Source organism: Polyodon spathula, chromosome 7, assembly GCF_017654505.1.
Source record: "Polyodon spathula isolate WHYD16114869_AA chromosome 7, ASM1765450v1, whole genome shotgun sequence".
In the NCBI taxonomy this organism is placed as follows: Eukaryota; Metazoa; Chordata; class Actinopteri; order Acipenseriformes; family Polyodontidae; genus Polyodon; species Polyodon spathula.
The window spans coordinates 23,975,200-23,999,130 of record NC_054540.1 but is presented as its reverse complement, the minus strand read 5'-3'; the positions used below and the strand labels follow the sequence as shown (position 1 = coordinate 23,999,130).

General features: G+C 35.9%; 1 protein-coding gene across 5 annotated transcripts; it reads left to right on the top strand.

The window, feature by feature from the left end:
* On the top strand, positions 1-22,125 carry LOC121318385 (GTPase KRas). Of its 5 annotated transcripts, none has more exons than XM_041254977.1 (7): positions 1-321; positions 451-565; positions 11,988-12,104; positions 12,693-12,871; positions 15,078-15,237; positions 18,039-18,162; positions 20,003-20,072. In XM_041254977.1, exons 3-6 carry the CDS (start codon positions 11,994-11,996, stop codon positions 18,156-18,158), a joined length of 570 nt encoding a protein of 189 aa, XP_041110911.1. In that variant the 5' UTR covers positions 1-321; positions 451-565; positions 11,988-11,993; the 3' UTR covers positions 18,159-18,162; positions 20,003-20,072. The 5 variants fall into 5 exon arrangements, with proteins under 5 accessions (XP_041110911.1, XP_041110912.1, XP_041110915.1 ...); XM_041254981.1 differs by lacking the exons at positions 1-321; positions 451-565 and adding exons at positions 584-854; position 19,617 and having other exon boundaries at positions 18,039-18,154; positions 20,003-22,125; XM_041254978.1 differs by lacking the exon at positions 1-321 and having other exon boundaries at positions 362-565.
* The last annotated feature ends 1,806 nt before the right edge of the window (positions 22,126-23,931 follow it).

The window sequence follows — 23,931 nt, the reverse complement described above, 5'->3', positions numbered from 1 at the left end:
AGGTTGTGCTGTTATGTTATACATGAAATGAACATAGCATTATAAGGTTTTAATGAGTTCTTAATAAAGCTTGGTACCCCAGGTAGACACATAACTAATTTGAAACACCATATGCTTTGTATTAATTTACACGGTGATCTTACTAAGGAGTTAACTCAAGCAGTGACGAGGGCAGGGTATACAGCGGAGGTTTAGACCTCACTATTAGTTATTCGTTTATTATTATTATTTTCTTACTGCCAGAGACATGTCGTTTTAACAGTTCAGCAGCCAAATATATGTCATTTGATGGTCTATTTTTAGTACGCATTCCTCAATTAGGTAGGTAGTCGCTAGTGTGACGCCCACTGCTCCTTTGTGCTACAGCAAAGCATTGTACGTGCTCTTTCTCTCTGAGGTTTCAGTTATAATCATAACCTCGTTTGTTTATTTATTTTTTAACACTTCCAGGTCCTAAATCACTCTAGGCGTTTCAGAAACACATTTTTGAAAATACACTGACGAGGAAGCGGGGGGAAGGCAAGCAAACTGGATTTCCCCAGATTTTTCCTACGTTGCTTTCTGGGTAAGTGTTTCAAGTTAGCTTTCCGATATGCAGTATCCGCCCAGTTTGTTTTTTTGAGGGCCATACATCAGCCTTGCAGTGATCAGGCCGAGCAAGGATCAACAAAGTTTAATTGATAACAGAACCTGCGAATTACTGCATTGTAATATACAACAAACCGGGACTATACTGTGATTTAGAAGGGCAGCTGTGTTCTAAGGATGTGGATGTATTTACTGAAAGACTTTCTGTAACAACTTAAACAGGCTTGTTTGTGACAATTTTTGGACGTGGATTCCATAAGCAAAAGGTAAAACAAAACTACAAAAGGGGATTTAATTTGAATGCACGCACACTGTGACTGCAAGAACTATGCTTACTATACCAGCCGGATTATATTGCAATTGAAATATGTTTTGTAATATGTATTATTTTTATGTACTACGATCGAGTTAAAAAAAAAAAAAAAAAAAAAAAACACAACGCCCATGGAGTTTGTTTCTCGGTGGCTCTGCAATGCAGGTCTATGCGGTGTGTATGTGAGATTGTGCTACTACTCGATATTTTAAAAAATACAGCTGGTATTTAAAACGCTGTGCGCTTTGAATGAAGTGGCTAATTTTCCAATCGAAATGTATTTTCTTATTATCATTTTACCGTGCACTCCTAATGGGATATGAGTAGAAGGATCCTAAATTGGCCTTCTATCTATGTGGACTTTACTAGTGTATTTGACACTTAAAGGCCATTATCTTGCAAGGCAGGTAGTAGTATTTTTACAAGTGAAACTGTAGTTTGGGCGAATGTATTATATATGTATTATTTATATTTCTGAAAATAGGAGGATATTGCTTGAAATGCACCAGACAAAAAAAAAGAAGTTTTAAAAAAAAACAAAACAATTATAAAAAACAAACAAACAAAAAAAAAACTTTTCAAATATCTGGTTGGAGGAATCGGGGATTTATCGAAAGTTACAGCCACTTGCCATGATGTTTACATTTTTGTGACTTTTTTTCTGTCATGTTTGATGTATTGTTGACACTGTGACGTTATGTTAAATGTCCTTGATACTATAGGAGGAACATACCGGTATATAGCGAAATTGAGGTTTGTAGTCTGCAGGCTAGAATACAGCTATGGTCAAACAAATATAGAATTACAGAGTTTTGCTTTATTTCCAAATTAAAACGGCTGAATAATGTTACGTTAAGATAATTACATGCTGCTTTGTAGTTTTCCATATACAGTTTCGAAATCTAACATGAAATATTGTACTTTTATTGCTTCCGGTACACTTGCGATATCATTTTGTAGTTTATTTGAATACGTGATGATACATAAAATAACAATCGTCTATATAGTGTGTCTGTTATTTCTTTATGGATATATTTGTCTCATTGCTAAAATTCTAGGTGATGCGACACGTTAGGTTTGCTAGTGTTTTGTTCTAATTGAAACGGTAGATTTTATTTACAAGTGACCAAGTGTATATTCTCAGACAGCGTTGTAAGCAGTTTTAAAATATAGTTTGAATAACCAGTAACATAGTGGTTTTGTTGGGCAGAATTCTGGCATGTTTAATTTGTTTTGTTAAGATTACATTGATTATTGTTGTATTATTATTATTATGTAGGAGAAAATGATTCTATAAAATAGACACTTAAAATAGAACACTTAACACAAAGAGAACTATAACGCCAATGACGTGTAGGCCGGGAGCATTTGCAGGTGGGACACGACAGATTGACAGTCTTGTCTAGAATGGTGATAATGTAGGTATGCAACTTTTATATGTTGCAGGTTTGTGTCAGGGACAGGATTCTTTGTTTATCTCCAACTACGTTTTCTCCATGTATACACAAACATGATTTTAAAACCTTGATTGCACAAGGCTGTTCTACATATAAAGAAGAGGCAGACTTCAATCTACATTTTTTATCCCTTAATTGTTAAGAATGCTTTTGTAGCGTTCTCGGTTCCTGCAGGCAGGCGCATCACACAAGGCGAGGCAATCCACACACAGGCAGAGGGCGGGACCTCTTGTACTGACCGCTGTACAAAAGAGCCGGTTCTTTTGCAAGGAGCGTATATCGGGGTTGTGTCTTTGTATATGATTACGTCACCCACCAACTGCCTTCCCCTGTGCACGCTACACTTAATTTTTATAGCTGAATTGTTAGTCATGGTATTTCATTTATGTGCAGCAAGCTGCTGTATTTTAATAGTCGGGTGCTAAGGTTCTCTAGACTTCAATCAAACAGTGAGGCCCAGTCAACTAATTTTACAGTATTGCGTTGGGAGTGAAGTCCCAGTCGGGAGAATGTTTGAATATTTGGAATGCAAAACACTGTCCCATTCAAGCACCACAGTATTAAGTAGATTACTTTTACTTATTACATATGTCTCTAAAAGCAGTATGAACCCGTTTTATAGCTCGGTAACCAGGGAACCTTTTCTTTTTATATTATGCCTTATAACCAGTTCCACAGTATAAAGGGACAACTTGTACCAATTTGTATTTACTATCCTAATGTATACTGTATGTGTAGTTGTTAAGGAGCATTATTTTGTGTTTCCATAATAGGTTAACTTTACCATTTTATGTTTGTGTTATAATATGCTAATGGAATTAGGTTACACATTATATAAACACTAGTGTAACCAAATAACTCCCTACTGGGGATGCATGTCCCATACATGAATGTTGCAGTTTCTTTACTGTATTTAGAAAGCATGTTATCCACTACTGATGGTTAAGATGTTCAGTAACACAAGCTGCTGAATGTGTCAGAGTCCGAGGATATGAGGAGGTGTCTGTCTATGTACCTGCATGTGTCACAGTTACGTTTTGGTTAAACTAGTTTCGATTTTCTGTGGTACCTTTTTCATATTTTATCCTTCAAGCAGTCTGCTTATTTCTAGCTGTATTTCATTTTTAGGAGGACAAACTTTGTTTTTTCGAATGATGTACATCTAATCTGTGCTATATTATATTATGATGTGCTTGTAAATTCTTAGAGTGCCACTGATGAAATGAAAAAAATAAAATGTTCATGTCCTTTCTGTAGCCGAGCTATCTTGGTTTCAATGCTGGACTGTACACAGCTGCCCACAAATAGACACATTTGCTTGTGTACAACTGTATAAAAAAATTAATAAATAAAAAAAATACTGCTTCCAGGGGTGTTTAGCTATCTACAAATAGGTATTACAGGGTGCGTGTATTAAATGCAAAAAAACCTGTAAGAGTAAGCTTTGGTAAGCATGCTGCAATAATATTGATTCTTACCTCGTATGGTGAACTCCACACCCAGAGTAAAGTCCCAGTCTCCATGTCGCTTCGGTCAGGAGAAAAGCCTTTCCCAGAGATCCATTATCCCTTTATAGGGCATACATAAAATCTGACTTGCTAGAATTTTCTAGCATTTTATGAAAGACTGATGAAAATAAGGTAGATTGCATATCTCGATTTTACATTTTGCAAAAAAAATGAAGAAAAAAAAGTAGGTGCCAAATGTGCCCCCTCGCTCAGAAAGGGTTACAAACCTCAAGTTGGAGGTATAGTTTTAATTGTGTAAACTAGCAATAAAAGAGAACACAACACTTTCTGTGCCAAAATATTTAATCCAGGGGGCTATTTAAACACATATGCATACAATAGTGCTTTGCAGTACAAACAATATTTAACTTGTATGTACAATAACTTTGTACATTAAACCTTGAACCATAAATCTATAGGCTATAGTTTTGTTTTCAATAAAATGAGTGGAGAACTTTTTTTGTTTTGTTTTGAGGCATAAAATCAAGTACGAACAGTGACACATTAAAATGTCCCAGTTTATAACATGGAATAACTTGCTTGAACATGGAATAAGTCATTACCGATTGAGAGGTTAAAGGAATATAACAATGAAAAAAAATGCGATAACTAATTCATGACAATATACTCCTTTCTATACATTTTAAAGTCAGTTCATTTTACATACATTTCTAAGATTATGCATTGTTACTTTGTATGGTATGAAAGAAAACAGTTTCATTCTGAGGGCAGACAAAGAGCCAACTGACCATCCAAGCATTTGCTGCACCTCTAGTAATTTTGTACCTTGGTAGGGAACAACTTGCATATCCTCCTAACAGGCTCAAACGCTAGGAAATGTTCAAAGCCATCATACCTTGTCTCAGTGGTAGGTCTTGCAGATCTAGGGGCTCGCTGGTTCCCTACATTCACAGGCGATGGACAGCCAGGTTTCTTTACTGACTTGCGTAAACATCACTAATGCTGAGGTGGAAATCTTTGAGGGACTGCCTTCTCTAAAAAGTCCACAGTTACGTCTGTATGTCTGCCAGCTGTTAAAAACTGCTAGATCTAGCACATACCCAAAGAAAGGCAAATACAATCTTTTGGCCTTCATTGGGGTCTTGTACAGTGTCAGCATATTGCTTAGGCCTACCCCACCCATATTAGCATTGTACAGGGAAACCACAGCTGGGCAGTCAGTAGGGACTTTTTTCTTCTCCTCCTTACTGTATCTTTGAAGAGTTGACATGGGATTGCAGCCTTGCTAAGGAAGGAGACACACTTGCCATGCCATTTGACAGCAATTGTGCCGTCACTGCTTTTATAATCCACATGGCCATGGTGGGTTTTAGCTATTATCTTTGACTCAAGGACGGCTGACCCACCCATTCTGTTTTCCCTCACAGTGCCTGCGTAGTTGTTCTTCATTTCAGCTAAAAAAGAATTAACACGGTCAAGACCAGTAAAGAAATTGTCAGCATATATCACAGAATTTTGGTAACTGAGGATTTTTAATTATTTTGCACAATGATATGACCCCTTAGCACCTATTTATCATCTTTGATTCAGCACCAGTCAGATTGGATTGTTCAAATGTTCCCTGTCCCTGGTACAACAGAACATCATGGATAATTCCAGCGGAGCTCACACAACAAAAAAGCTTGAAATACCACTTGTCAGGCTTATTTTGGATATACTGTCATGGATTACCGGCCTGTGTGCCCTTATACGCAACCATTAGCTCATCTGTTGCCTGTGGGTGGCTGGAATTGTCAAGTATCTTTCTCGAAACATGCTGAACAAGGGTCTAACCTTGTGGAAGCGATCAATGCTTTCTGCTTGCAAGTCATTGTCATTAAAGTGAACATGACGCCACAGCCAGCAAAAACGATTGCTAGACATTACATCTGCAACCATGGCAGACAAGCCACACCCATGTACAAAACAATTCCAATGAAATGTCCGATTTCTTCATGATTTGTAAAACAAGTCGAAAATATGTTATTTTGCATGACATATAGACTTGTCTGATCGATCATTTCAGCAGTAAACAGAGACACAAAATATTCAGCAGGAGTTTTAATACTGTGAGGTGTGTCAAATGTAGGTTCTGTGTGTGTAAAAAGCGGAATGTTATCTTTTACCCATCTCGAGTTGAGCCTTTTCCCATCCTCTGTGTCTGCTGTGGAAGGTCTACACCCTCAAGAGGTAGTAAAATAATGTTAGTCTTTCCTCGGGTGGTAGTGTTTTAGTGTTACTGTGATGGATTCGGGTTGTTGCCACGGCTGAAGCAGATATATTGTACAAACATTATTGCACTGCTGTACATATTATTACTTGGTAGTTTTCTCGGGGACTGCTCTATCTCATCCATCGCAGAGGGCTCAGGGTGATCACCACTGCCTAATTAGATATGTTTGTTTTAGGTAACACGTAACTGCACTACCAGAATAAACGTGATTACATTGTAGTACTGTTGTACATATCACTGCCTCTTGATACTTTTGTAGGGGGTTGCTCTGTCTCATCCTCACTGTGTGTCATCTGCCTGCGCTTGCTAGGTAGGGTCTGCAATAATATCATCATCACCGAAGATCCTCACACTCACTGTCATCATTCTTTGGGATAGTATACTTTGGTGCCTTCACGTTCGAACCATAAAAAATGCGAGGTAACATGTTGAAATTGCAAAAAAAATATCTGTACCGTTAACTAATACTGAAACTAACTTGCTTATTACATCTATTATATCTATCTAAGACGGACAGTGCATTTGTTTGTGAATGTAAAAATTGTAATGTAAAATGTAGTTTATTTACAAAAATACATAACGTAATTGAAGAATAATTAAAAATAGTAAAATAAGATAAAATGTAGTTTTTTCTTATTGCACTATACCTACAAATAAATCCACCATAGCAAATAGTGTATTCGTAGAACTGCAGAGACAAACCTTGACCAGGCTAGGAGACTACAAAATATTTTATGACCATAGCTTTGACATTCAAAAATACACATTGTACTTGACATCTGTATACTTTTAACTGTTAACCCTTTGCCGTCCATTTATTCAGCACCTGTCAGGTGTGTTAGATCCAATTTATTTTCACACAAGCTATTTATTTTACACATGCCGTTTTAAAGGTAATTTTATTCACAGTAGAACAGGTTTAAAATGCACTGCATGTCAACAGGACATTCAGTACTGCCTCACTCCTTGTTTGCTGTATTTCTCACATCTCGTAGTAATGCATCCTGACAAATCCTCACCTGATCACTCATTTTATCACCAAACTCCACAATAATGCTATCTAAGTCATTATTTTATTACAATATCATAACAAAAAGCTTGGCAAATGTCATTTTCTTTGAGTGCTGGATGCGGAAGCAGCTATCTTGTTTTATGTCGTTGTTGTATCTGGTATTTGGACTATGCGTATTGCTCAGCTCCACCTCCTGTTTTTTGTTTTTTTCGGCCATCTGAGTAGAGCGGGGTTGCTACAGGTAGACCTATTCACCACAGCAGAAAATACCCAACTGCCACTGTTCTGCTCCAGGTTCTAACAAGAAGCAGCCATGGCAGTAGACAGTCTGCCCATCTCATGGTCAACCAGTTCAATGTATGCATATCCTCCTCTGCTACTGATTCCAGCTGTGCTCAGAAAGGTGAAAAGAGACTGGGTCAGTCTCATCCTAGTAGCTCCCTGCGGGGCGAAGATATTCTGGTTCTCGGAAATAGTAGAGCTTGCAGAAACTGGGCCAATACACTTATGAATGACCCGTGATCTTCCCTCTCGGATGAGGGAGGATGCTGCACGGCAAACCAGCATGCTTACAACTAGCTGCTTGAAAATTGAATGGCGTCAGTTATTAGATCAGGGGCTATCTGAACAGGTAACCTACATCTACTGGCTTAAAAAAAAAAAAAAAAAAAAATCTACTTTGAGCCTATACAGGTAAATGGCAGAAAACATTTTTATCCTACATGTGCTACCTATTCCATAAAGGTCTTGCACTCTCCTCCATCAAAGTGCACTTCGTTACAATATCGAGCAATTTAACTGGATAGGAGAATCACCCAGTAGGTTCTCACCCTGCGGTGTCCAGATTCCTCAGGGGGTTTAACCACCTAAGGCCCCCAAGGAAACATGTCCTTCCACAGTGGAACCTCAGTCTAGTACTGAATAAACTCATGGCAACATGTGACCAAAAATTCCTTGCTTGGAAAATTTGCATTCTTGGTAGCAATAACATCAGCAAGAAGGGTAAGTGAAATATAGGCACTGGTCATTGATACACCCTATTTCCAGATCTTCAGGGACAGGATTGTCTGCATACCTAATACACAGTTTCTGCCAAAAGTGGTAACACAACTCCATTTAGATCAAATCATAACTCTTCCTGATTTTTTTTCTCAAAACCGCATAAATCAAAATCTGAGGGCAGACAGCACTTACTTTCTACATTCATAGAACCATCAACAAAAAATCATCAGGACAGCACTATGTAGCTTTCAATTCACAAAATCAAGGTAAACCTGTCTCCAAACAGACAATCTCCAGGTGGATTACATTTTGCATTTAATTTTGTTATAACCTGGACAAGAAACCGGTTCCTGGACCGGTAAAAACACACTCTGTGAGAGGGGTAGGTACTCATGGGCATATTTAAAAGCTGTCCCATTTCAGGACATTTACAATGCAGCCACGTGGGCCCCCTCGGAGACCTTTACAAAACACAGAACTTAAATGTGTCTTCTTCTCAGCCAGCTTTTGCTCACTCCATATTATCTATGGCTTTAGACACCACTATCTAAACTACCACCCCTTTTCTACTTACTATGGTAGGGTTCACTGTGTGTAGAGTTCCTCATACAAGGTAAGAAGATGATTACGGTTTCTTCTAGAATGATGAACTCCACACACCTATATCCCACCCTCCTTCCCCCTTTTCTTAGTTTTCACTTTGAGTAGTTGGTTTGGAAATTTGGACATAGATACTCCATGAAAGGGAGGCTTTATAGAGGAGGGACATTACTTTGTGCCAAAAAAGGATTCTATAAAGGATCTCTGGGAAAGAGATGGGCTTTTCTCCTGACACAAGCAACATGGAGACTGGGAGTTCACTCTGTGTGTGGAGCTCATCATTCTACGAAGAAACCATATTACTGGTAATCTCTGTCTTCATAATACCTGTGAGTGAGGTATTGTGCTTTACAATGAAGAAGTCCTCGTCAGGAGTTCACTGAAATTTTTTCTTTTTTTTTTGTCATCTGAGGCAAGTGAACAAATGATTTTCTGGTGCAGTGGGATATGCATTGTTTACTGTAATACAGTATTTAGTTATCAAGTTACTCTCTACCACTTACTACATCTGTGGTATTGTCACTTACCATATGTCATCAAGGTAGCTTAAAGGTGATTGATTTCAGCAGCTCACATTATCTGCTGTATTTTACTGATGCAATAAAACCAACAACAAAAGGCTAATTTTACTAAAACCGTGTAAAGGACAGTTTGATTCACAAGGAGGAGCTGTAATAACAGAATGTTCCTATTGAAATGCAGTCCATTTGAGAGCAGTGCACACAGGAACTCTGGAATTTAGATGTTCCTGTGTTTTTAGAAGTTTATTGATGTCTGCAAAAGTGAATAACATATCGGCTGCACTGCTTTTTTTTACCCTTTGCTCTAGAATCTGGTGAAAATTTCACAGGTAAAAATTAGAAACCCAAAAGAGTAAACATCCAAACACCCTGAATAACCCTTTATTTACTGTTACATACCTTTTATTTACCATGATTGTATATGTTCATGACCTCTTAGACAAGTGGAACAAGTTCATTTGCCAACAAAAAGGGACAGGGACAGGGTAAACACAGACTCAAAGGTGTAGCATCTAGTGTCTGTTCAGGTAGAAACACTAAACTAATCTTAATCATGTGGTGTGATCATTGCTGTACTATTCCACTGCTTTCATGTGATGTGATCATTGCTGTATTATTACACTGCTTTAGGGGCATTCCAGAATTGTGTTCATTGCAATTACATGCTTGTCACATAAACTTTAATGAGCTCATGCTGCCAAACCCATGCTCCTGTTTTACTGCTGGCATCAGTCAAAGCAAGTTATTAATAGATGAATTGCTGACCCCCTAGCCTCCTGCCTTTTCCTTTTTATTAAATGTCTTACTGAAAAGCAGGGCCTGACCAAAGCGCTTTTATGCACACAGATGGAACCTGATTGAGTCTGACTGATTTTGCTTATAGACAGCCTGTAACGTAGCCATGATACATACGTGGGTCACCCATGAAACAGACACAGAGCAGTGGGTGTTGACACGCCACACAGGCGAGCAGATTTATTAACAACACAGGCCTGACTATTTTTCTTTTTTGGTATTACCAAAAAAGAAAGATAGGTTGGGTGGTGGTGGACAAAAGCAGAGGATGTCTATTAACTTCCCAGATGTGGATTAGTAGTTGGTAAATTTAAAAATGAAATGCGATGTTGTGGCGAGAAGGCATGTTTGTGTAGGATTCGTAAACCATGAACCGGGTGTAAATAACTAATTTCGTTGTACCTTTTTTTCCATAGGCTAGAATAACCATTTTGTGTTTTTGAGTATTTGCATAAATATCTTAGACAAAGAGAAGGAGATGTGATATATTTTATTGGACTAACTAAACCATTTTATTCACAAGCTTTCAAGACCTCAAAGCTTGTAAATTATTATTTAGTTATTCCAATAAAAGGTGACACATTGGCTTCTCTTTGTTTATCATCTCTGGATTAGTACGGCTACCATTTCATCTATCATAAATATATTCAAATGCACTGTTCAAAGCATCCGATTTAAGATTCGCCAATTTATGATTTGTATTTTTGTCGGTCCCCAATTTGGCTATGCCCAATTGTTGCATTTTACTGAACTGTAAAATCTTTGGGCAGATCATGCCAGTTTTAATATTATATTATGGTTTAAACTAAAGGCTGGTATTGCTTTGAGACGAATACCCTGGAAATACTGTTCATTCTAACAACATTGGCATGGTCGATTCGTATGGGACTAAAAAGACACAGGACGCCAGAGTTTTAAATTTTACAGAAGTCCCAATGTACTGAAACAAAATCGGAGGGCCTCCTGAATTATCTGGGCTAAAAATAAACGGACGGTTCGCACAGGACAATTTCATCGATTTGTCAGTAATTTTTAGTCCTGTGTGAATCAGGGTTTTGTTTCTTTTGGACATGGATATTTTGTAGCTTGAGTTTAACCACCACCGTATCCTGATGCTGCTTTAAATGTAATCATATTAAACCAGTAAACTTCCAGTGAAACCTGGTATAAGTGATCAAACCGCTATGCAATGGGAGACCTTATTTCCCTTCCCGGAATCTCTGTATGCTCATCCTATATAAATGTACAGGGTTTCTGTGAAGTCAGTTGGTACTGTGCTGTCTCATTGGACGAGTCATTCATTGCCAAGTTGAAGCACTGACTGCCACTGTAAATGCTGCATTCTGCTAAATTTTTTGTTGCCCAATGTGTGGTACACCCACCAGTCATATTTCATTGTGTTCTTCCATAGCAGTAAAGTGTCTTCATTTTAAACACCCTGTCATTTTGTATGTCAAAAAAAGAAAACCTTTTACTATCGTGATAGAAGTGTCATTCACATGTAGCTGTTAAATACTGCACACACAGACCCTGCGCCCTTGTAAATGAGACAGTACATGTTGTTTTTTTTTTTTTTTTTTAAGGTAGTTTAATCAGTCTTCAAAATGCTGTACTTTTTGAAATCCATTGACCGTAAACAGTGTATAGTAAAATATCATTTTAATTTGAAGTACAAGTCAAGCACTAATTTGTTGTTTTAACCCCATTTACTGTTTTGGTAAGGACATCCATTTTGATCCTGTGTCACATGGGGTGGGGTGGGGATTGAAATTATGCATGGTCATGTCGCCTTTGCGCTCTCTGATGTGGAAAGCATTAAAGATGTGTAATACCTATGTTTATTGCTTCTCAGTGTTGTGAAACTATGGAGTCCAAGAGGAGCTGATTGGATTGAAGTTGCTGTTCCCCATCCTGCATTTCTCTGTTTTTAAAGGCATCTTGTTTTTTGTATCTTGCAGGTGAAAATGACAGAATATAAGCTTGTGGTGGTTGGAGCTGGAGGCGTTGGGAAGAGTGCCCTGACAATACAGCTTATTCAGAATCATTTTGTGGATGAATATGACCCTACAATAGAGGTACATGTCTTCACTGTATCAAAACTATACTGGCAGGAGAAATGACCAGTAAACCCTTTGGCTTTTAAACATGAATGGCTTAGTGAAAAGACTGATTTAAATAGTATATATGACAAATCAGTTTACATACTTTGTATTGTACTGCCATGTTTACATGTTAAAATAATTGAATTATTATTTATTTATTTTTTTTACTTTAATGTTCTGGCCTTTTTACTGTGCTTTTTTTTGAGTGACAAGGTTCCTGCAACCCCTGTAAGGTTTTCCTGATAATACATAGAGTAACATGGTAAAATTGATCAAAATATTCAGATTTAAATCTCAAGTAAGCCACCACTTCTTTCAGTTTTTGGGAAAAACTGAGCAACGCTGCCAAAATAAAATAGTTTTGTTTTTATTTTGTGAAGTCCCTTTTGAACAATAACAATGGTGTGAATGACTTTTTATAGGAGTACTAATTATTTAAAATAAGTGCTGATTGGCACACTTTTGTTTTCCCCTCTTTTTGCTTTATATATTGACTGAGATACGGCTTTGTTTAGCTAAAGCCTGCGTTGGATCATTGCAATGCTTTCATCTCCCTCGTAGGACTCGTACAGAAAACAAGTAGTAATCGATGGGGAGACGTGTTTGTTGGACATTCTCGACACCGCAGGTCAAGAGGAGTACAGTGCAATGAGAGACCAGTATATGAGAACAGGGGAGGGCTTTCTCTGTGTCTTTGCCATTAATAATACTAAATCATTTGAAGATATACACCACTATAGGTAAGTATAAAGAAAGGGCATTTTGGATATATAGTATGGCAGATGCGTGAACATTACTTCCACTGGGTTAGTGATGCCACACGGTGACAAAACCTGAAATCTTCAGCTGTCAGAAGTTATGGTATTGACTTGAAAGCTGCAGTGTCACACTTTCATGTTAAATTTTCCACTAAATACTGTTAATTTTATTATAATTTAATTGTATTACAACAGTTCAAAAAACAAATGTCCAGCACTGTTGTGAGAATCATATTTATAGTCTTCCACTAATGCTGTAGTTCAGTCTTTTTATCTTATTGATGGCATTACAGTAACAATTTAAAAGTAAACAGTTTAGTAACAGTCCAGCAATGTCACGTGAGAGTAAGACTATTTACAGTACCCCACAAATTAAGTTTGTTTTACTGGCATTAACCATGAAAAAATAAGAAATGCAGAGAAAAAAGGCGTGTTGACTGAGTCGTTGCTTTGTACTGGTTCAGTGCTGTGTATCACCCGGTTGTAATTTTAAATATGTAAATGAATAATTAATCCTCCCAATTGTTTCTTTGCTAATTCTACCTTCACATTTGCTAAGTTTTTAATAATATAATTTAAGTAAATTGTCATGGTTTAACATTGTTTTAATAAAGCTATAATTAGCAATGAAATATGCAATTAATTTAACTTACTTCGGGAAAGCCCTGTCTTGAGCGCAGTAGCTTAGATCTAAGTTTTCAGCATAGAAGAATGCAGTGCTTTGCCAATAGGTTGCTGTCTTTTTTGCTTTGTGTTTGACTGGCAATATGATCTTTTAATAGTATTGACTCATGCATGATCAATCAAATGACAGCAAACTGGAGTTGCAGGGAGAAAAAGGCAACAATGCAAAATTCCATCCCCAAAGTACCTAATTCCATGATTGCAGAAGATCAGTAGCCCTAAAAGAGATCTTTGTTTTCATTCCACATAGACCACAAGAACATCTATAGTGCTGATATTTTAAAGAGTTTACATATGGTTTACAGCAGTGAGGAATCTCCCTGTTTCATCAGCTGCCTATTTTTTTTAGATATTCCCAAGAAAACACTGACCAATGCAGTCCAGGGTTATTCTCTTGTGCTGTACAATGCTCCAGTAAAATCCAGCTGTGGTTTATCCTGGTGGGGTAGAGATTGATCAATTTGTCCCAGCGATGGTCACATGTTGTTTATTATTAGTTAAATGTTTTAACTTCGACATTTATAAAAGCTTTCACTGCATACCAGTGCCTGTGTGTTTTCCACATTGTAGTTTAAAAGTCATTACTGCTACTTATTTTGAGCAACTGTAGGCAGAAAATTCCAGAAAGAAAGGCCTTTTTTGTTTTGATGTCAATTGTAAGGGCGAGAAGAGAAGCAGTATTTGAATATAATCCAGAATGTACACAAGTGGTTGTGTATACCCAATGCAAGCCAATAGGGCTGAACACGATGGCTAACTTCAGTTTGTAGTGTCCATTTTGTATCATAATTACATATAAGGACAGTATTAAGATTCTTAACCAGTGCAGGCCTGAAACTTAACACACTCATCAACAGTGAAATTCCAGGGCTTTTTTTTTTTTTTTTTTTTTTTTTTTTTTTAAAACTAAATGATTTAAGATTTTTTTTGTGTTTTTTCATAAAATGTCATGGCCTGAATAGCAGGAAGATTTAAAAGCCATTTCATTTATGTAAAGTACTGTGGTTTTCTGTTTAGCCATTCCAATAATGAGCTGAAAAGGCAAGTATTGTCTTGTCTGTACACACAGGTACAGAATTGGAGTTTTGTTTTTAAATTACAAAAAATAATAATAATCTGTATGAAAAGTTATGTATTTCACACTTATTTTGGTCAAATACTCTATTGTAGTTTGGTGCGTCTCTTTAGAACTGTTCATGCAGTTTGTTTCAGGTCATTACAGGACCTTGACTCAATTATTAGTATGGCATTTTCCAGCATACCAGCTGAGCATGTTGTAACAGCTCAAAATGTGCACATATAGACACACACCACAATGATGAAATACACAGAAAAGGCAGATAATGAAAGATACAGCTATGGATTGAGGACATTACTTTTCTGACTTTACTTTTTCAGGAGACCCTATAATGATGTAATAATAATCAGAGCATCCCAGTGTCAGCTCTAGAATTGATTACAGCCTCATACTTCATCCAGTATTTTTTTTTTTTTTTCTCTACAGGGAGCAGATAAAACGAGTGAAAGACTCTGAAGATGTCCCTATGGTCTTGGTAGGAAACAAATGTGATCTTCCATCCCGAACGGTGGATACGAAGCAAGCTCAGGACTTAGCTAGAAGTTATGGAATTCCTTTCATAGAGACATCAGCAAAGACAAGACAGGTAGGGGAAAGCACAATTCGCTGTCCTCGCAATGATCATAAATGTTACTCAGCGACTATTGGAATAAATGCGTGTTATAACCTGAAGGTAATGCTGTGATTTGAATGATTTATAACCTGGAACTGATCTCATCATATGTTTGGCAGTGAACAGGCTGTTTACTGTTGATGTCGGGCTGCAATGACATTCATTTCATCTGAAAAAATTTATTAGTACCCATATCAGTGTTACACTCTTAAGGTTGCGTTCTTTTATATTCAGTTTATAAATAACATACAATCAGTCTTCTAATACAAAAATATAACTAACACACATGTATACATCTAAACACACACCTTTAGTGATAATTATTACATAACAGGAATAATATGATAACAAATACTACAACATGTTTTAAAAGCCACTGTAGTAAGCTGACAGTAATGTATAGCATGTATTTCTTTTTGTAATTAATTTATTAATGGACCCCACATTAAGGAAGCCATTTAATTTCCCTTTATCTTTCTGGTATAGCCTCTCCTGCTGTAATACAAGTACAGTGTATTCTGTGATTGAAATGAATGCCTTGGGTTATTTTGTGTGTTTTTAAGCTTGATAATTGAAAATCTGTTCATTCATTCATTCTTCCCACTCTGGTTCTGTGCAAAATGATGTCTTGTTTTTAATCAAGGGCTGGAAGTAAGAGTGTTGTGCACTAATGAACTCTGTAGCGGGGTCATTCCTTCACTTTTCAAATTAGATATAGTGCAACATAAAGCTACTGTGGAGAGTGATTCTTGATTAGCAGATTTGCATATGAATTTAATTCACTGATCACTTCATTGCAAATGAATTGGGAAAATTACCCTGTTAATTTTTTTTATGCAGAGCAGAACAATCATGGACATCATGGCTGCTGGTGGAAGAAGCTTAAAAGCCAAGAAATCAAAATTAATCAGATGGCAAACGAGCACCTGTTTCTTCACACAGAGCTATATTTAAATATCCGTAACCCAATAAATCCTATTGGTGTGCAAAATAATTAAGACATAAGACGTGTAATATATATATATATATATATATATATTATATATATAGATATATATATATATATATATATATATATATATATATATATATATATTAGCTCAGAGCCAGCTGCCCAACGTTTCGATATGTTGTACATATCTTTCTCAAGGGAGCCTGTGTTTGAATCAAAACATTGGAGATTATATATAAATTATATATAAATAAAATAATATGCTGAAACTGTGTCAGTAGCAGTATATATCTATTGCATTTATCAGTCAGTTTGGCACAAAGTGCATAACAAGTCTCTAATTAATGTTTAACAGCCTAAAATAACTTAATAGGATGTGCTAGCTGTACATTTTAGTCTTAACACTAATGTTTTTTTCAGGATACTAATCGTACTGTCTGCTTTAAACTCGAGTTTAGACAGGCATGCCGTGCACAGCACATTACTGCTATTCAAATAGGGAAGCAGAGTAGCCAGATTCATACAGCTCACTTCTGCTCTGTGTTGCTAGTTATTTCCAGCCCTGTTTCAGTATTACTGGGCACGATCTGTGGTGGTGGTGGCAATTTCTCTCTCTCTGCATTGCTAAAATCACAACTCCTGATTTATGGTGCTTGGGACACTGACACTCTGATTTATACTGTAGCTGAGTTCAAATTAAAGGCACATTCATAAATCTGTTGAAATTATTTGCAACACTGAAAAACAAGTACAATCCCAGGCATGAAATATCTGTATACTCTAACCATTATTTGTTCTGATGATGAAAGAGTACCCACAGCAGATATGTGTGTGTGTGTGTATATATATATATATATATATATATATATATATATATATATATATATATATATATATATACACAGTCTAACTTCATTATAACAAACTCCCCTGCGACCTGGATAAATGTTCGTTATGTCAGGTTGTTCACTATAATAGGGTTTGGCCATTTGCTGTATCACAAAAATGAAGAAATGCCCAAATTGAATTGAACATCTTTATACAGTATACACTAGTTATTTCATGACAGTTTCACATTGATCAACATTTAAACTGTATATTTAAAAGAAAACGGTAAAAGAAATGAAAAAAAAGTACACTTTAATTACGTGCCCTTTCTCTTGAAAAACATATTTTTTCGTGCTTTCTCAGTGCACTACAATAAGTTATCTATGAATCAGCCTTCTCTTCAAATTAGAAAACCAAAATCTTTGTTTCCACCGAGAGAATAACACATTCACACTAGAGAAAGTTCAGTGTCAGCCACTACCGAGATTTTATCCGGGTAGAATTTTTGTAAAAGTGATCGTTAATCCACTGGGGGGAGAAAAAACAGTTCTTGCTACTTGGATCGTTAAAGGGGTTTGTTGTAAGAAAAGTTCGTTATAGTGAAGTTAGACTGTGTGTGTGTGTGTGTGTATATATATATATATATATATATATATATATATATATATATATATATATATATATATATATATATATATATATATAAACTTTTAAATTAAAAATGAAGACAGCTACATTAAGCAGCCTCCCCTAATGGATCAAAATACATTGCAAGTAGACTTTCAAATAGTATTTCCATTTTCTGCAAATAAAACAAACCAAAAAAATATGTATACTTAAACACACATAATATGCATCCAGATTGTTAAGGCTGGGAGACTGCTGTGTTGGTGCTGGGAATGGGGATCTCAATACATTGTCAGTCTAAATGCTGTCCCTGGGTAAGTGCCCCGTGATTTGTGGAATATTCAGGGAGTTGTGTTTTGCACTGCAGAGAGTGGAGGATGCCTTTTATACTCTGGTACGGGAGATCCGACAGTACCGGTTGAAAAAGCTCAGCAAAGAAGAAAAGACCCCTCGCTGTGTGAAGCTTAAAAAATGTGTTGTAATGTGAAGGGGTAAGTTTCTCAAGATGGGATTTGATGGGGTTGAGAAGCTAAACCAGAGACACCCAGCATTACCATTATTGTTTGTGGGATTTAGACTGACTAGTTTGCTTTATTATTAACAGCTACAGTGTAGAGCATGGTACATGACTCCAGTCTTTGAGAGCTATTCCACTCCTGGATTTACTGATAATCATCTTAAGAAATGAAGACCCAGATGGTGGATTAATTGGTTCAATTAAATTGGGGTATGGTGAGAACAAATACCAGGTCTAGAATTGTATATAATAGAAGTCAGTTATTGGTCTGTAGTTACCTGGTTCAGTTTTCCCTTTTTGTGGATCAGTATTATGTTTGCAATTTTCCAGTCTGTCGGTACAACCCGTGTCAAGAGACTGCCGCATGATCTTGGTTTGGTTAGCGGTTTGTAAATAACTACTTTCATTTCTTTGAGTACTATTGGGAGGATCTCATCCAGCCCAGGGGATTTGTTTATTTTAAGAGCTCCTAGTCCCTTTAACACTTCTGCTTCGGTTATGCTAAAGTTATTTAAAACTGGATAGGAACTGGATGACATGTGGGGCATGTTGTCCGTATCCTCCTTTGTAAAAACTTGTGAAAAGTAATCATTTAATATATTTTGCTTTTTTTTTTCTTCATCTATGATTTTACCATTTGTATCTCTTAGATATTTAACCTCCTCTTTGAATGTTCTCTTGCTGTTGTAATATTGGAAAAACATTTTGGAATTGGTTTTAGCCCCCTTAGCAATGTTCATTTCTATTTCTCTCCTCCTTTCTAACTTCCTTTTTGACTTGTGTTTGCAATTCCGTGTACTCTTTCTGTGTACTTTGTTTTTGGTCCCTTTTTAACTCTCTCCTAAAGTACCTTTTTTTGCTGAATATTCTTGGGAAGCAGATTCCTTGTTTTTATTCACACCGAGATAGACAGTCACAGTTAGATAGCTTGTGTGTTAGCTGACTTACTAGGCTACTTCAGAAATTACCTGGGTTGGGAATTGCTCTGTGTGCTAGAGACTAGCAGGAACATCCCAGCTTGAAACCATGAGATTTCCTTCCTGCAGCATAATTTATTTGTTTTTTTTTATTTGTTTTTGTTTTTTCATTCCTGTGAAAATGTGTGGGCTAAAGTTGTCTTGGCAGCCCTTGGTGACATTTGACATTGTGGCCAAAAGTTTTTCATCACCTAGAATTTTAGGATTGACATTTTAATAAAAAAAACAAAAAACCAAAACAAAAAACCTGTGAACATGTAGACTGACAATTTAACATCATGTAATCAAAGAAACTTCAAAGTGATATTGCAAAAGCTGCAACAGTAGTACAGTATTTCAGTATACAGTAAGTATATGGGAGGCTACAAAGCGGCATGTCATTTGATATGTCAGCGTAACGTTATTCGGCAGGTTTTATTTGACTCCGAGGCAAAATTAGTTAATTATATAGGGTGATGCAAAGCTTTTGGCCAGAGCTGTACAGCTGTGGGTCTCTTGCTAAAGCTATGCAACAGGACAGTGTGACTATTTTGATATTTATTTTTTTACAAATGTTTCAAATGAAATAAATGTCATTGGTAGTGTACCTGTCTACATAAACACAGTAACTGCAAAGCCCCTTAAAAGTCATGTACCTAAAAACTATTTGCAAGCTCCACTCCACTGCACCAAAATCTCCACTGTATTTATAATCGGAACATCTGAAAAATCGCGTAAGTGAAGATCTAGCAAGGTCTTTATGCCAAAATTGTACTTGCACTTGAAGTAAACGCCTAATTTTGTGTGTGTGTAAATAAATAAATAAATAAAAATATCCCCTTTGTTCATTATCTATAGGGTGTGGATGATGCCTTTTACACATTAGTCCGAGAAATTCGAAAGCACAAAGAGAAGATGAGCAAAGATGGCAAAAAGAAGAAAAAGAAGTCAAAGACAAAGTGTATAATCATGTGAATAGATGTTTCCCTTTTAAACAAGAAAAATAAACCACCTTTACATGTACTGAACTAGAAGTAATACTTTTGTTTTTGTACATTACACTAAATTATTAGACTTGGTTTTATTAGCACATCTACTTAATCTGGTTTAATGAATTCTTTGCTATTGATGGTTTGCTTGTGTTTTTCCCCCCTTTTTTTTTTTTTTTTTTTTTTTAGAAAACAAAATAAGCTTTACTTTCCACTGTTTCTAAGTGCCAGTATTCCTTAAGTGTTGGCTCTTCAGTTAGCTGATCAGTCTCTGTTGGGGCATTTGGTGCATGTACTTTTGTGAAACCTTTTCATTTTCCTTAAATGTATATTTTATTGGTGTATCAATAGCAGTAATCCCTTTCTGTTTTACTTTATTTTAAATGAGCTTTCTGTATTTTTTTTTATACTGTGTCGCTTGCTGAAGTTGCCACAAGGGTCTGTTTTGATCAAGTCTTACTTTACAGGACATAAAATTGTTATTGATTTTGGTATACAGAAAGAAAACTGCTTTTTAAAAAAAAAAAAAAAAAAAAAAAAAAAAAAAACTTTAAGCTCAAATACTGATAAACTACACATTATAGTTCATCAAATGTATAGTACTATAGGAGGATATTCTAACATGTGTATGGATGGGACAGAAGGTAATGCAAGTAAAATCAGATGTAATTGTAGGCCATTTTAGTGGCAAGGTTTAATAAAAGGCTGCACCATACTATTCGGGGTATACTACACTGAATCTGAAATAGATGTGTTGTGTGCAAACACTTTGGATGGCAATGGTTTCAAGATTTATATCTATTTGGGGCTATAGCACTACAGAATTATCTTCACAAATGTTGTACACTTTAGCACTCTGATAATAACATTTGTGAACATAATTATGAAGTGGTATAGCCCCAAATAAAGATATCTTGAAGGTTAAGTAGCCAGCAGATTTAAAAAATAATAATAATCTTGAAAACCTTGCCATTTTTCATGGTTACACCGATATTGTGGAAAAGACTGCTGCTTCCATCCTTCTGCATGGCATTATCTCCTATAGTTTTCCAGATTTGGCACAAATAACCTTTTTTTTCTTTCTTTGTTCTAAGCCCTGTGAATAATATGTAATGGTTTCCTAACTGTTTGCCAAATTAAAATGATGCATCCATTTTATCATTATAGCTACTATCAATTGATACAGATTGGGCTTTTCTGTAGGTGGTCCAAACACCTTTCATTTGAACCTTTTGCTTGTCTCTTTGCATGAAGGTTACCAACCCCTTTGGGGGAACTTTGGTTTACTGTGTTGCACCATTTGGTGTTTAAAAGGCACTGGTGAAAATACTGAACACAACTCAAATTAGACTGGAATATACAGATTAAGTATAGTTACTTTTACAGTGGGGTGGAAACACTTTTTTACTGTACGAAGCCAAAAAGCCTTGTGCACACTCAAATTCACAAACACATTTAATGGATATTACATGGATGTAAAATGACCAGAAACCATGCTTTTATAAACCATACAAAATAAGGGTCTGCAGCTGTAATGGTATCATTAAATATGAACTGTCAGAATTCACAATATCTTCGATTTTTTTCTAATGGCTAACATGAGTTCTGAAACTTACTCTTTTTAGATTGTCGACTTCTTCCTAGATTTATTTCTTAAATGTAACGTGTTTACCTGGAATGTTTTAACAACCTTTGTATAGTTGTAATACTGAAAGGTGCATATTTTGTACATTGTGCTTTTTTTTTGGTTTGTTATAGAAATGAGGTTTAATCTGGTTTCAATCATTTTCTTTGTGCTGACCTGGAATGTTGGTCATAACAGATTAAATGAAATGAATGACCACTGTTTAATAAGTACTTTGTAATGTTTTTATAGGCGTATGTGCTGTGTGGTGATCTCAAATTAGTCACTATTTTTGTCGTGAATTTCACCACTCCTATTAATGTATAATAAAAAAAATAAATTAAAAAAAAAAAAAAAAAACAGGAATGGAGAATATTGTGCCTTTTTAATTGTGGTCTAGTCATATGAAGATGTGACAAACAGGAGTGATACCTGCCATACCACTGTTATCAACAATATTGAATCAGTGTGACAGGTCTGTGATCAAGGTGACCCCATATCAAATTGAATCCACTTGAGGAACCCAACGTGGGATTAAATTATTTTGGCCCGCTTGCTTGGACTAATTTCAGTACCACTGCTAATCCCGATTGCATTTTACAAAGTTTAGATCATTGGGATCAACAATTAAACTAGATAGTGCCGATTGCAGCATACTAACCAGACCCTTGTGGTCACAAAAAAAAAAAAAAACACATTGTGGATTAAGGTAGTCCTGTGAAGCGATGGCAATCTGCTTGCTATGATTTGTCCCCCATTCTTTATTTTTGTTTAATATGAGCTGTACATATGGAAACTTTGTTCTTTTATGTTTCTCCCGTCTGTTACATCACCCCAGAATAATATATATATTTTTAATAAATGGAAGTGTTTTAAACTTCTAATACAATGTTGCAGCCCTTATGAAAATTACCATGGTCATTTTTCCTAGTAGCATTACACATTCAAATGCTTTTCCACTATTAATACTGTGCTTTGTATCTTAATAGAGTGCGAGGGATGTTTATTTTGAAGAATATTAATATTGTTTCAGCTTTGTACCTTTTTAATAATATAATCTATAGCAATAAAATGTGTCTAGATATTAAGAATGCAACCAATGGTGAATACTGTAAAATATATCTTTTGATTTCTTGTATAGTTTATAGTGGAAATTCCCCATGCCAATTATGCATATTAAGCATAGTTTGGATGGTTTTTTTTTACATATTAAAATATCACACATGTACTACAAATATTTAAATTTAAAGTACAAACACCCCACAGCCTTTATCAAGCAGGCATGTATGCAGAGCACAATGCAGGGGTGTGAAGATTCCCCTGCACATGTGCACTGTTTTGCAGCATATGCATTGTGTAGATCAATGGATTACACTTACAGGTACCTTTTTATATGACAGATAAAATGAGTTCATGTTCTCTTGATATTAAGTGAATAATTGGGGGAAAAAATAAGAATGTAAATCTATCTAAGAGGGGGAAATAATGTTTTAATTATATTTGCACTACAGTGTGCAGAAAATGTGTCTTCAAATTGTCTAAAATTGTGGTTTTATATTTTCTATACCAGACTGGATTAGTTCCCATGATCAGTCTAACTTGGTTCACTTGATCAGATCAACTAAACTAATTAACTGGATCTTCTGATTAGTGTGCTGCAATTGGTACTACTGTCATTTTGTTGAGTTCCCAAGGTCCTGAAGTTAGTCCGCTTGAAATGGACTCAACCACTGGTATGTGGCAACTGACCACACCATGTTTAAAGCAGGGTTTCCCAATCCTGGGGACCCATTTGTGTCTTCTGGTTTTCATTCCAACTGAGTTCTTAATTACTTAATTAAATCCCTAATGTAACTATACATTAGATTAATTAGACATTTCTTTATTGTAATTTTATGTATTCCCAAAGTTACCAATGTTACTCGTATTACATAATTAAATGTACAGTGTCTTTTCAAATCAGACTGATTTGATGGACAGATAACAAATAACATATGAATATCCAGATCATACAGCGATCTTTAACATTTTTTTTTCTAAAAGTCTAAAAAAGTCTAAAAAATCTCATACTAGTTACACTGTATGCTTACGGTTTTTGTACATTTTACTAAATAAGCACAATCACCGAACTAAAAAACTATTTAATTGCAAATTAAAAAGAAGATTTTCAAAAA

Excerpts from the sequence above, each read along its gene's own strand:
- LOC121318385 (XM_041254981.1), top strand. The coding sequence starts at position 11,994 with ATGACAGAATATAAGCTTGTGGTGGTTGGAGCTGGAGGCGTTGGGAAG. Across the intron at positions 12,105-12,692 it reads AATATGACCCTACAATAGAG|GACTCGTACAGAAAACAAGT; the intron begins GTACATGTCTTC and ends TCTCCCTCGTAG. Across the intron at positions 15,238-18,038 it reads CATCAGCAAAGACAAGACAG|AGAGTGGAGGATGCCTTTTA; the intron begins GTAGGGGAAAGC and ends TTTGCACTGCAG.